Source organism: Zophobas morio, unplaced genomic scaffold (assembly GCF_036711695.1).
Source record: "Zophobas morio isolate AGI-343-1 ecotype UQ-CSIRO unplaced genomic scaffold, CSIRO_AGI_Zmor_V1 ptg000610l, whole genome shotgun sequence".
Classification (NCBI taxonomy): Eukaryota; Metazoa; Arthropoda; class Insecta; order Coleoptera; family Tenebrionidae; genus Zophobas; species Zophobas morio.
In genome coordinates, this window is record NW_026972713.1 from 1,839 (window position 1) to 15,909 (window position 14,071).

Genomic DNA, 14,071 nt, shown 5'->3' on the forward strand with positions numbered 1-14,071 from the left:
TAAAGCCCTTCATAGCTCTACCAGAGAGCCTCGGCCGCTTGTCCAACTTGGAGTACCTTAACGTTTTCAGTAATAATATTGTGAGCTTGCCGAAAAGTCTTAATAACTTAGTGAAGCTTACTTTTTTTAATGCGGGGTATATAACTTCTCCCACAGCTTGAGCATGTTTGCTTATATACTTTTTCTAGTAATAATAAAATTATCAGACTCCCACCTGGATTTGGAGGATTAGCAAAACTAGAAATACTTGATTTGGGATGCAATAATCTGTTGGAGCTCTCTGCAAATTTTACTAATCTTAGTACTTGAATTTGCTACACTTTACACAAATTGATATACGTTTTCCGCATACCATTTATTTACAGCGAATCTCAGAATGATTTATCTAAACGACAATTACCTCACTCAACTACCAGAAGATTTAGGAAAACTCTCTAATTTGAGCGTGGTTCGTTAGCGCTCAATTACGCGAAATTGTAAATTTTTAAAATCGGCCACTTTAATAAATTCTAGTTGGTGATTAGAAACAACGCTATAAGCATGCTTCCATCTTCCATTGGTGCTTGTAATCGCCTTGCAGAGCTCTTAATCCAGAACTGCGCTATTCAACTGCTCCCCCCCGAGCTCGGTATTGTTCGTTTCTTTGACGCCGTCATCGCAGCTGACACAAGAAAAAAAAGGCAATCTGGCATTCCACTACGAAGGGAAAGTTCTAAAGATGGCCGGGAATCCTTTTCACAGCTCTCTAGTATGCCTCGTTAGTTCTACTTACAAACGATGTTTATCTATACTCGAGCTGTACAGGAGGAGGAGGCTTCCAAAGGAATCCAGACTTTGATGGAGTATTTAAACTCTGGAAGCTACTTGGCACTTTGGGAAATCAGGTAGGCAGCCAAGCGTAGGGCAATACTAATTTTTTTTATTTAAAAAAGTAATTACATAATTTCTGCTTAGGAAAAAAATCCCGGTTTCCTCTGAGGGAGCTGCAAAAGTGAAAAAAGCCGAAAAAAAAAGGAAAAAGCTTGATAAGCAACAGAAATAATAAGTCCAAACATTAAAAAAAAGTGAGTAGCGAATTTATTTGGGCTCCATCCATTTTCTCCTTTAGAGAATCTTTGCAATTTTTTTTTTGCGGACCACAAACTTTGGCGCAAAGAGAAGGACGGTGGCTACCGAGCAGCCTATAGATAGTATCCATCCGAATATAAAAAGATAAAAGCCGACGCCTGTAGAGGGCGGTAGTGAAGCAGCACTTGCAAAAATTAATCAAGAGCTCTACCAGTCTTAAAAAATTGGTGATTATCCTGATCCATTACGCTTCGTAAAAAGACTGTAACCGGAAATATTCCTAAAAGAGCTGGATATAGAGAGAAATAAAACTCGTTTAAAAAAAAAAGTGAGGCTACAATTTTAACCCGCCAGCATCTCAATGAAGGCACACAGCATTCCTAAAAGTGTAATACCAGCGATTAACTAAAAAGTGAAGCTTTTATAAATAAAAAAAATTACCGACTTTGCCATTATACTCGCGATAGCAGGCGAACGCATACACTAAACCAGAAATTCCGGAAAACATAGAGATCGACAAGCAGAAATACTTGAAAGTATTGTAGTACGTGCAATTACTTTGCAAGCAAGAAAAGTTCAGAAGGTAAAAAATTAAATTAAAAAAAATCTCCAAGCCTTATATAAGGGATGAGCCTGAGTTTACATATAGTCTCACATGTCCCGAGGCATTCCGTGCGGCAGCTACATTGAATTCTTTACGAAATTATAAGACTGGAAAAAATACTTAAAAAAACCTGTAAGAGAGGCAATCCAGAGTAATGCGGGAGCAAGTTTGCTTTCCATTGTTACTTTGATCTCTTCTGAAAAAAAGTTTGAGTTATTGTAGTATAAGGTTTGAGACGTAAAAGACAGAAAAATTAATTGAATTTTAACTTATAAGTAGGTATAAAAATATAAACGGATCTTCATATAATGAAACTAATTGCAAAAATAATAATAAGGAATATAAAGTTTCGCAGTACTTACGAGCAGTAAGACCATAAGCCGTTGCTCACCGGGACAGTTCCGCTAGGAGGGATGGGCCCGACCCACGTAACCCACGGATAAGATCCTGGTAAGCAGTAGCGTTAATTATATTCAAGCGCCGTTTATTATACTTAATCTTAGCTTGCTACATGTATTTATAATTTGTATGCCTAATAGTATCAACTGTGCCTTTAAAGCGAAATAAAATTTACCTACACCAGCAACTAGAAGTGCAAAGTTTAATAGCAAAAGTATAGGAAGCAAATTTTTTATATATTTCTCCCAAGAAGGTGGTTGCGTCTAGAAAAGATCGCGTTTATTAGTTTATCAAAAAAAAATGTTAAAAATTTCATAGAAAATGATAATTTCTGAGAATGAAGCCACATAAGTTATTAAGAGACCAAAAGCTGAAGTGCTTTTAAAGCGTCTTCATCGTTTACAGTATCTTCTGTTTTCTGAAAATTCTAAACATGTTAGGTTGGTTAGTAAAGCAAGTTAAAGAAAGTTTATAATCCTGATCTCAAAAAGCTAAATAGTCTAAAGAATAATTTAATTCGTTAATAACTATTTTTTAACAATTTTTTTACTTTTTAAAAGGCATAATGAAATGTTAATATAGAAGTTGGTTTTAAGGTTATCATGCTGCTTTTATTAACATTTACTTTAAAGGTTATACACCTTCGAAGTATTTCCAGCTTCCTCTAAGAGTTATAGTATATAATAAAAAATAGGTTAAAAAAGTCGTAAAACGGTTGGCTTACACATGAACTTACTACGAAGGTCAGAGGAACGATCGTCAAATGATGGTACTGAGCTCATACTGAGGCCGTACCCTCTCCCACTTAAAGTTTGTCAAACGGATGAAGTATAACGGTAAAAGGTAATAACTTAAAAAAATTAAGTGGTTTTCTCGCAAAAAGTTGCTTGATTTACAAGATTTTATATTTTTCATTGGATTATAAATATTTGCGGTTTGAATGGAGTCGAGATATTACAGGATTTGTAGCTGTTTCTTATTTATAAAGAAGGTATAACCTCATTCGTCAAAAACTGGAAACAATGTTATTAAAGAAAAATACTGTTTATCTATTAAAAAATTTACTTGAGGAGTGTAAGTAAATAAATTGAATGCTAAAATAAAGCATATAAGAAAACAAATGTATTTTCAATTAAAATTAGTAATTCTTTTAACTAACGACATTTGCGTGGGAGGAGACGCTAGCTAAAAAAGTGATAAAAAAATGCAATAGTACTACTTTAAAGTATGTATCGCGCGTAGTATGTTGTTTCTTAAGCACTTGACGAAGGTACCGTCTCAGTTAACTTATAAGATCTTAATATAAGCTTTTTTTATATATTAGAGCTAATACTTAGGGTTATAGCAACAACTATTAGTAGTGGACTTCGACCTTTTAAAAAAATTTAAAAACATTAATTTTTTCCTTTGAGAGGCGTCTGAGCACAAAATTTGACTTACATTTTTTAGAAAAGAGTATTAAGATTCTTGGAGAGAGTAGAATCAGCAAAGTAAAAAAAACAAGAGAAATTCTATATAATCCACCACCGAAATTTGTTACTAGTACGGGCTTCGAAGTAATTTAATGGGTTGCCGACTATTAACCTTCCCTTCATCAGACAAGGTTCCAGCTAGTGGGGCTTAGCAAGACCCCGGCTACAAGCGGGCCACACACGTAATATGTGGCTCAGTTAAACCGTTAAGTTTTGCTACTTCACATTCTGCGATGGGCATACGAGTGGGTAATTTCAAGCAGTACTTTTTTTCTTGGTTTTGTCCTTTGGTCAATGTTGGTTTTCTTCAGTCACTCCAAGATTTTAGGGAGGGATTTGATAAAGTTCCTGTGGAGAATGAGGAAGAGACTAAATTAGCTGATGCACTTATTTTGTTGGCTCTATTTTTCGAAAGTTGCGATTATATTACCTCTTCAATATTTAGATGCTTAGAAGATACCCAAAATACGACGTATACCCTTAAAAAAATACTGAACGGATCTTACCTTCCAGCCCCTTTTATGTTAGGGCCGACATTTTTATTTAACCAGTTTCTTGAATTGTGTTTTACCTCTATAGAAAAGGACGAATCTTTAAATGAAAAGGTTTTAATTGACTTAAACGCCCAGTTTTATAGCAACAATGGAAAGATCAATTCTTTGAGCTTTATTGGTATGAAAGAAAAAGATTGTAAAATTTCAATATTAAAGTCGAAATTAAAAAAAAGTAAAAATAATTTTTTTTCTTCTATTTTTATATCTGCTGAAAAACTTTTGTTAAAAAATATATCTGAAATGGAATCTTTGGAAGTGGAACTGATGACTTTTATGGGTATTTGCTGTGTGGCTGACCTGTGTTTTTTATTTTATAAAACTTTTCTGCTTTTTACTTCTCTTTACTCCTATTATGATATTTTAGGATTTCTCCATGAACTTTGCGTTAATCTCGACTTTACTTTTGAAAGTTGTCAAGAACTTTCTGTCAATACGACACTAGAAGCAGATGCCATAATTTCTAAAATCTCTCGAGCCTGCCAAGAAATAATTAACTTTTTATATAAAATAAAAGCTACCTTTTCGAAGAGTGTTGATAATAGGTCTAGTCCTAAAGTTAAAGAATGTAATAATGACAGTAATAATAATATGAAGTCTGAAAATTATACTGTGACTTCTTTACCGAGTAAAAAGGCAATCGTAGACTTATTGGAAAAGGTGTTCAATACCACAACTTTAGTGAAAAACGATATAAAAACTTTCATTAAGTCAAAAAAGTGAGTAAATAAGTGGCGTTTATGCTTTTATAGAATATTTTAATAAGCCAAAGTATTCTTATATTATTCTGCAGTACTTGTGGCTGATTGAAGAACCTTCTGCTATTAAACCATTTTTATTAAATAGAGTACATCAAATTCCTAAAAATTGGTTACTTTTGTCGGCGTTGGCATTGACTTCTTTATATACACTTCCCGAAATCTACCAGTTCTACAATTCAGGTTCTTTTCCTTTAGCTACATACTACGTATGATTTTAAGGTTATATATTTAATATACTCCATAATTTTTTTAAAACTCATTATATTAATGTCTTTAATAAAAATATACTTGTTGCCTGTAGTTAATTAATAAACATTTAAGCCGTTTCGTTATAGTATTGCTAAGGAGCATAATATTTTTATAAATAGCTATAAAATTGTATAGCACTCAATAACAATATATTTGCTGCGTTTAAATAAATAACTCATCAAATTAAAATAAGACCACCTTGAGAAGTTTAAAGTTTAATAAAATTGTGAAAAATTTTAGGTTATTAGTATTAATATACTTTTTTAAAAAAAAATTGATTTTAACTGACCTCGTGATCACTCGGTTCAGGAGCTGTGGGTCGCATGCTAAGCGCCAGCTTTCACAGCTTCAGGACCTTTTTTATAGAGCACATTAGCACCCCGCTGGCAGCTATCTATAAAGAAGTATTAATCGTTGTGATGTCTACGAAGCCGGCTCTTCTGATAGCTGTTTTCAGTTGTTTTTGAACACTTACCAAGGAGCTGGGGACTTACAACAAGTTGCAGAGGCCAGGGCTTCCCTACAGAACATGCTTACCGACTTTGCACGGGATGTGAGCAAAAAAAACGTAACACAATCCACAGAGTGCACACTCGAGCGCGAGCGCATGCAATTGTTAATGCAAACATACGAGAGGTTTTATATAACCCACGAATTATATGTAGTGACCGCTTATTTCTTCATTAGTCAAGTAAGGCACCCCTTATATAACCTTGCTTTTGGCGAATTAGTTCGCGCTCTCCTCATCCAAGTTCAAAAGTAAATGTGTTCTTTAATTGATGATTAGCTCGCTTATCGCAATGCTACAGACTGAAGCTCAATGTCGAAGAGGAAATGTTAACTGTAGACAAACTCATGAAAGCCAATGAATTGAACTTGCAGATCATGTCCACGATACCAGCGATTGGCATGTAAGCTGCCATCTGGTTGGTGGACTACATTATCTTATTCTTTATATATTTGGAAAAAAAGTGCCTACGTGGGCGTATTCCTGTTTCGTAAATTATGGTGGACGCTGTATTATAGGGAAAAAGGTTTAGTTGTACTTTCTCTTTGTAGATTTACCCCTTACGGCTTCTCTTCGTCAGGAAGGGGCATCTACCAGAAGGAGCAAAGAACAAAATTGTTTTTCATGCAGCTTGAGCAGTCCCTTTACGAGCTGCTGACCCTTTGCGTATTTTTCAACTCTGCGTTATCTCCAGCTTCTTAGGGACTATCAATCTTGTTACTACAGCAACACAAAGAAAGCGCAAGAGATAAGAGGTATGAGTTTATCGGGAGATGCGTGTACTATTTAAATTTGATACAAACCGAAGTAAAGTCCATGAACTTGAAACCTTTTACCAAATCCTTACTAAACGATGGTTTTTCTCAATTTTTTTTATAATTTGCTAGTGGTGTTGCACTCTCACCGCTTTTATTTTTATTTTTATTTGTTTATTGACTCAATTATTAGATTTATATCTGTTGAAAAAAAGTTTTCACGGCGAACACGATCTTAAAATGAAACTGCGGATCATTACAAGGATCAACCAATGCTATGCTTTTACCAATATTTTACTTAAATAAAGCTACTGGTCAAGAAATTAATTATAATAGTAATAGCGCATTCCACTGCTCTCCTAGCGGCGAGTCTTTAAGTTCTTATTACAAACAGATAATTTTATAAGACAACCAATTCAGAATTAATATAAAGTTTATCGATAATAGCTTTTTATAAAGCTATTATATAGTTAAATAAAATTGGACTTGAGTAAACAATTCAAAAAAAAAAATTAATTGCCGCCAATTACATTTATTAATTGAATAAAATTCGCTTTGTATACCGTTTATTTTACAGGAATTATTAATTACGTTAACTTTTTAATGCCTTTTGTTTAGGAAGGTAATATTCTCGCCAGATATACAGATCATTATTAGTAAAGAGTTAATTGATTTATTATATCAAATTGAGTAAAACTAGGTTATAAAACTGATTGCTAAGTAGTTTAGAGTCTACATATTTACATTATCGTTCGAATCTGATTCTATGTTTTTATTTTTTCGTGAAATTTCTTTAACGCTTTAATAAATTGATTATTTGCTCCATTATATAAATTATGTTTAGATTAGGATTTAATTGTCTACCGCTTTTTAAATTTAGAGTATTGCTTGAAAGGATTTTGCACTTTACCCTCCTTTGTGTAAAATTGTTTTAAACTTTATACGAAATTTTCATGATCGCTCCATCATAGGGGCGTATAAGTGACTTCAAAGGACAGCTTTTTTAGAGACCTTAAAGTAATAATTCGTAAACTTTCAGTCGATAAAGCAACTGATGTAAAATGCCTTTTAGATTAAGGCAAGTTTTATACTGAAATAGCTCGTGAATGTGGTGCCGGTGAGGCCGAAGTATCCCGGATCAAGCTCAATATGATATAAATAGTCTTTGCATTGAACCTGGCCGTCCAAATATATTGAAAAACAGGGATGAAGCTCGAGCTGTACGACAAGTGATATCGGGTACGGATGAATCTTCACAGAAAGCTTCAAAAGTTAGAAAACATCTCATATACCAGTTTCAAAATCGATCGTATCAACTGCATTGTAGTCTAATAATCTCCATGCCAAAAAAAATTAATTAAACCCGCTTTGATAGACTGTCACAAACGGCTAAGATTTGATTTTGCGAAGTACGAAAAACAGCACATTTTTGACTGGGAAAAGTAATTTTTCCAAACGAGACCAAAATTAATCGATATGGTTAAGATGGTATAAAGTGGTGTTGTAAATTAACTAGCAATAATAGAATACTTGATCATCAGGTGGTGCAAAACCGTATAAACATGGAGAATCAAATTATGATTTGGTCCTGTATAACATCTAAGGAGGTCGAATCTTAGGAGTAAGTGACAGGGTACATCACCCAAGCACGTATTAAGAGACTTGACCTTGATGAAATGGTTTTTCAGCAGGGTATGTCCCATGGCACACCGTACTATCGATACGAGCTTGGCTTTGATACAGTGATCTCAAGTGCTAGACTGGTCTTCGCAATCTCCTGATCTCAATCCCATAGAGCATGAGTGAGGAATCTTGAAGAGGGAATTGGGACCATGCGAATTAGTACCTGCACACTTGGACGAGCTTTAGACTCGTGCACAATTAGAATGAAAAAATATAACACCGGAAAGATGCCACAATCTGTTTGCCAGCATGCCGGGGTGGATGCAAGCAGTGATTCTGGCAAAAGGGAGCCATACTAATTGCTAAAACCTCCCTTATTAAGTTTACTTTTTTCTACGTGCAAAATTATTTTTATAATATCTCTACTTTCCAAGCTTATATCTTTTTAAATATTAAATCAACTCAAGATTAATTATTAGTAAATTGTAGCTATGGCATAGAAGTTTACTATTTACTATTTTTTTAAGTAATCCATTACGTCTTGAAAAGTATTTTTATATTAAGTTAAAAATGCAAAACATTGAAACGAATATAACGATAGTGTACTTCAAACTATTAAAAAACTAAAACTATAACATAAACAAAATTAATACTGCTAGCTCGTCTAAAAAAGTCAATTGGACAACAGCAAAACTCCTAAAAATCAATGTAACTTGCGCTGTTCCTTTCACAACTTCTTAAAAACTGGCTTGTTATTACAACGTGTTTAGCAATGCGTTACTGTAATTTGATTTACTAATTGGTTTTTCTGGAAAACTTGTTACATTAGCGCGTATACGCATAATAAAGGGGGGGAAAATTAAAATTAATACTTTATAAATTAAAAAAAAGGAAGCCAAAAAGTCAAGATCTAACTTTCTTTGCAGCTCAAACCACCAGTCATCGAAAATAATGCATAAACCTTTTTACTAACCATAAATATTTATATAGTTTAATTTTCTGCTTGAAAAATAATAACAATTACTTAACAGTACTAACTTTTGCAAAACGAAAAATTTTTACAACTATCTATAATTCATGAATATAAAATTCCATGATAATAGTTATAAAAACTCTAAATATATAGTTTTAAAAAAAATTAATTCAATTTTAACAAAAATCTATATTGACTATTTATTCGCCATAATAATTATAAGATAATTAAAAATTAAAAAACAATTTAGCGCGGCGTAGTATTTTCATAATAATGAAGCTAAAGTTTACAATAAAATTAAGTCCCCTTAAGTGCTTGTGTGACCAAAGGTTGAACCACGTGGCTGTTGTCATGTATTATTTGCTAGGGATGCCAAAGTAGACAAGAATATTTCTGCAACGGGTGTCTAAATTAGATGCAGAGCCAACTAGATTCTTCTGCACTACTGTATTAAGTAGGTCTGAGATAAAAGGAACGTTTGCATTGTTTTCGCCCAAAATTACAGGATTCCCTCTACGATGTATTTTTTTATTATAAAATAACGCCAGTTTGGGGAGTATTAAAAAAAGACAATACCTTTCTATTAACGAACACAAATAGTCGTAAACAAACTGACATTCCTCTTCGTCATCGATGATGGGCAGAAAATTGAGCCAGCTTCGTAAAAGGCCGTTTATGCCAGGAGTTTCAGGAGGTGACACGCTGCATATTTTGCCAATCGCCGAAACTGCATTTTCATACACAAATGTGAATTCCTCCGCTCTTTCGTCGTCCGCTGGAATTGAAGATTTTTCATTAATCGTTTCCAGCAGTGGCGGAACAAACTCTATTAGTAGTTTTTTGCAGGAAAAAGTCAGGAGCCTTATCTCCCGCTATTTTACAGTAAAGTGAAAGCTTACGGGCATAAACGCTGGCATGCTGTGGGCCGCCATATAACGCTAAGACGCCCATAGCAAAACAGGCGGTGCCTCGCACATTATAGCTGCCCACGAGGGCATAATGGACGAGCATCTCGCGAAGTTTGAAGCGTTCGACGTAGTGAAATAAACCATTACCACAGTAACGCACAAGGTCGGCGAGTATGCAAAACACGAAAGTGAGGTCGGTGTCAAGCGGGGGGCTGGTGGCCAGCATGGCATCGAGAACGGGAGTTAGCTGCTCGAACAACGGCACGGCCTTAAGCCCTAAAGCAGAGAAGAGAGTCTGCAGAAGGGAGGTTGTCTGGCAAGGAGATAGGGAGGAAGAAAAGAATCAGAATGACGAGTATTGAAGGGGAGGGATGAAGCCGTACGCTGGAGATGAATAGCTCATCGGTAACGTCGTGAGCGCCGAGCTCTTCTTCTACGCCTTCGTCGTAATCCACGTCCTTACGCTCACGAAGCCTGTTCTCAACACGGATGCGGTAGTTTTTAAACTGGTTGACCAGCACGTGCCCAATATCTGCCAGATGCTGGGCACTGACGCAGTTGCCATGCATGACGCTCACCATAACCTCAACACACTGGAAAAATTATAGTGATATAGATAGAATAAAAAATACTTTTATAAAAATCACATCTTTGAGATAAGAGAGAAGCTCGACGAGCATTTCGGCGTCGTCTTCGGCCTTTAAAACTTTAATAAACTCGCTTAAAATTGAGCCCCAAAGGCTGAGAATATAGTCGGAGGGGCACTTCGAAGAAATGGCGGCTGCGAGCAAGTGAGGCGTGCACTGCGCTGCAGCTACTCGAACACCTGATCACGTGGTTAAATGAATAGCACATAATTGGAAGCGCTACCCGTTGGCTCTTGGTACCGTCATGATAGTAAAACTCTAGTAAGGGAATCATTATCTCCGCGACTTCGTTAAGATATGGTCCAAAGCCTTCTTTCAGCGTCTCCACGTAGAGAACAAGCATCTCACAAGCCGTGCACTTGTCTTCGAGGGTAGACGACTTGATGCCTATTTTCTGCAGGGGACGAGTCTTAGAGGTGAGCCGAGAGTGGGGTAAGAGCCAATCAAGGCATACATAGTTCTGCATGTACAAATAGTCCCAACTCTTGTCTTGGGAATCCTGTGCAGCATCCTCCGCGTCGATGGACGTGATGGAAAGGTCAGGCTTCAGCTTAGCGGATTCAAGCAGAGGAGGAAGAACAGAAGGAAGGTACTGAACAAAGTTTTTCCCCAGAGTCTTGCAGATGCGACCGTGTGCTGAGAGAAGAAAGGGGACCATGGGGTCGTCAGCAGCAGGGGGGCCGCTCTGTAGTGACTCGGTATGGAGGGTTTCCATGATCCACACGGCATCATCCTTAAAATTATCTTCATGGACAGCCAAGCCGATAAAAGTCATGCACTCGAGGGTTTTCCCACGAAGTGTGCGACTTTCCTTGTCGGTGCACGTTATGAATATGTTCTTCAGAACCGGCATAAATTCCCCGTAAAACTGAGAAAAAGATGACCCCACCGAGTCGGCCACAGTGGCAATGGACACGACGGCTTGCTCTACGACCATACGCTGACGGCTGTTGAGGAGGCCGTAAAGGCGGTAGGCAAGATTAACCAAATACGGTGCCAGTATCTCGGAGGTGGCATGCTCGCAGAAATTAACAAGGGCCGCAGCGGCATGTGCCTGCACGCGGTGGCTGGAGTCCTCCATGCACTGCAGTAATCCAGGAAGCACAGAGGAGTGGAAGTCTCTTTGGAACTTGGGATGCATGTCGGTGGCAAGCTGACCGAGGGCGTGGCAGGCCGCATAGCGCACGCGGGGATGAGGGTCAGATAGAAACTGCAAGACCGTTTCAATTACACCGGAGAGCTGTTGCGTTGAAATAAGTCGTTAGGAGGAAAGAATTGCATGCGAAGAAGACTGACCAATGGAAGGAGTTGCTTCTGACCACCCTCCGCCACGGCGGATACCCCCTTTAAAGCAGCGTGTCTGCAGCGCCAATCGGGGTTCTTCACAAGGTTGTTGATGTGCTCGAACGCGTATGGGAGGACCACGCGCCCACCCAAAGATCGGGAGAGACGGTCCAGAGCCTGCTCACCCAAATCTGCTAATTCTTCCTCTTCGAGGTCGGCGGGATCTTCGTTGCTAAGCCACGCTTCTGCCTCTTCTTCGATGCTGACTATCAAGCGGAACGCCGTCTGGATTAGCAGAGCGCATTCATTGCTCTGGTTGGCAAGTTTGCGAATCATTCCTATCAGAAAAAGGAATGTGTTCAAGAAAAGCAAGACACGGACCCACGAGTTGAGTACCAGGACGATTCTCTGCTAAGGACACGAGGAGCTCGACGGCTAAACCGCGCTCGTGGGTGTCCAAGTCGCCATTGTTGGCCATTGCAAGCATATACGAGAAGGCCATCCTCAAGTTTGGTCTAAAAAAAACGGGGACTTGCGTAGCAATGTTGACCAGTGCCTGCATGGCCGCATGGGCGCTGATAATAACGCTGCCGCTGGAAGTGCTGGCAGCCTGGTTCGCGTAGATCCCGACGATTAGCTCCAACATCTGCTGCGTTAAATTGACTGCAAGCAGCATCAAAAAAAGCGCGACAAATGCGATTCGCTAAACACGTACCGAAGAGACCACGCGAAGATGACTTTGGATAAGCCAGCACAAAGGCGCATACGGCACGTGTTGCAAAGACCCTGACCTTCATGTCGGGCTCAGTAGGAGAAACGGCTGCCTGAAGTATCTCTTGAATGCGATTAGTATGGGCAGAAACTTCCTCGCCAAAGAGAGCAGGCACAGAAGAAAAAATATAGAAGGCGCTTTGGCGGTGCGGGGCGTGGGAAGACTGAGTGAGCTCAAAAAGTTCCTTATAAAGTTCTGGCCAGCCTTCAAGCTCGCTCTTTTCTTTTATAAAAAAAACTTAAAAGTTATAGCTTTCAATGACTGTTAAATAAATACTATTTAAATATAAGCCCACAATCTCACATATACACTCGCATATAGTTTTGCTCACTTGTTCAACCTCCTCAATTCTTAAGGATTTTAACAGTTCAACTTTACAGCCACTTCGAATTTCCTAAAACCAATTTATAATTAAAAATGGGGGAAAAAAAATATTAATCTCTAAAACTTTAGTAAAGGATTTTATTTAACCACATTTTAGGAAAATTAGAAATAAAACCTGAGAAGCGCGAAGCCATATACATGTCTCCTTTTTTGTACTATGGAAACTCATTTTATAAAATAATACTGCTGCGCACTGTCTTATCTAATTACAAATATATTTATAATTCACCGATAGAGATATACAGAATAAAATAAGTTAAGTATAGGTATATTTTCGAGGTATGGTTACTACATATCTACCTCTGCCCTCTTGGAAAGAGATAAAACTTGAATAAGAAGGACAAGAAAACGATTGGGATCATTTGAGCAGTCGTTAATAACTTTTTCCGCTGTGATTCTAGAATTATGGTCAGGTTGCGTAAAGCTTATTAAAACTTGTTCAAAGGATTTCCAATCGTTCATAACAATATAATATACGCAATTAATTTAAAATTAGTTGAAATAAGAAGAATGCTGTGTAATTAGTAAGACAGCACTAAACAATTTCTGTGTTAAGAGGAAGACTGGCTTGAGAGAAAGAAACATGCAATATTGCTAACCCTTCCATGCCTGGTCTCTATCCAGAGGCGTGTTGATTATTGCCTGCCATGCCAAAATCTTAACATATTTAAAAAAAGCCACCTGCAAGGAGGTGTAAATATCTACGATGACCGGGCAGATTGCTACGTTAACATACCTCTTCGGTATCTTTGATACTTTTTTTTTTATTTCTTGATGTTGCTGAAACATCATGGTGATACTCAAAGGGAAAAGCAAGTGAAAGTTACTATTATATTAAACAAGTACGAAAGCAGTTTAGCTTTAGTTTTTAATAAAAATCAAGAGTGCATTTATAAATTTCTCCTGGTTTAAGAGATCGTGACACACCACTTGTCGCAAAGGCTTGCTGAACTTTTTGCTTAGATGCGTAACGCCCATATTATGCCGTCATATTAGAAAACCTTCTTAAGCAGTAACGTTAGCAACATTAATAGCTGCACCCACGGCTAGCAAAAAAGTGTATAAGCTTTACTACTAAAAAAAGTTAAAATTAGCCAGGCGGGATTATTAAAG

The 14,071-nt window shown here is 37.3% G+C and overlaps 4 protein-coding genes across 4 annotated transcripts; 2 read left to right on the forward strand and 2 right to left on the reverse strand.

The window, feature by feature from the left end:
* The first annotated feature begins 334 nt into the window (after positions 1–334).
* LOC135121552 (ras suppressor protein 1-like) lies at positions 335–1,042 on the forward strand. The gene is made up of 5 exons (XM_064045853.1): positions 335–448; positions 514–628; positions 681–748; positions 805–884; positions 955–1,042. The coding sequence occupies exons 1-5, from the start codon at positions 377–379 to the stop codon at positions 1,040–1,042; spliced, it is 423 nt and encodes a 140-aa protein (XP_063901923.1). The 5' UTR covers positions 335–376.
* Positions 1,043–1,054: 12 nt separating this feature from the next.
* LOC135121551 (uncharacterized) lies at positions 1,055–2,876 on the reverse strand. Its single transcript, XM_064045852.1, has 11 exons — positions 2,808–2,876; positions 2,713–2,735; positions 2,436–2,498; positions 2,247–2,334; positions 2,035–2,119; positions 1,803–1,868; positions 1,684–1,749; positions 1,510–1,625; positions 1,416–1,448; positions 1,280–1,357; positions 1,055–1,226 (listed from the first exon to the last, which is right to left on the reverse strand). The coding sequence occupies exons 1-11, from the start codon at positions 2,851–2,853 to the stop codon at positions 1,105–1,107; spliced, it is 786 nt and encodes a 261-aa protein (XP_063901922.1). The 5' UTR covers positions 2,854–2,876; the 3' UTR covers positions 1,055–1,104.
* A 1,886-nt stretch (positions 2,877–4,762) lies between these two features.
* Positions 4,763–6,673, forward strand: LOC135121549 (uncharacterized). Its single transcript, XM_064045851.1, has 10 exons — positions 4,763–4,813; positions 4,941–5,035; positions 5,414–5,508; positions 5,562–5,740; positions 5,792–5,863; positions 5,914–6,015; positions 6,077–6,138; positions 6,193–6,278; positions 6,339–6,468; positions 6,561–6,673. The coding sequence occupies exons 3-10, from the start codon at positions 5,428–5,430 to the stop codon at positions 6,671–6,673; spliced, it is 825 nt and encodes a 274-aa protein (XP_063901921.1). The 5' UTR covers positions 4,763–4,813; positions 4,941–5,035; positions 5,414–5,427.
* Positions 6,674–9,204: 2,531 nt separating this feature from the next.
* Positions 9,205–13,500, reverse strand: LOC135121546 (importin-5-like). The gene is made up of 13 exons (XM_064045846.1): positions 13,259–13,500; positions 13,074–13,160; positions 12,851–12,968; positions 12,518–12,796; positions 12,199–12,465; positions 11,815–12,140; positions 10,973–11,758; positions 10,759–10,912; positions 10,519–10,697; positions 10,255–10,464; positions 9,863–10,184; positions 9,540–9,789; positions 9,205–9,476 (listed from the first exon to the last, which is right to left on the reverse strand). The coding sequence occupies exons 1-13, from the start codon at positions 13,418–13,420 to the stop codon at positions 9,320–9,322; spliced, it is 3,297 nt and encodes a 1,098-aa protein (XP_063901916.1). The 5' UTR covers positions 13,421–13,500; the 3' UTR covers positions 9,205–9,319.
* Positions 13,501–14,071: the final 571 nt, after the last annotated feature.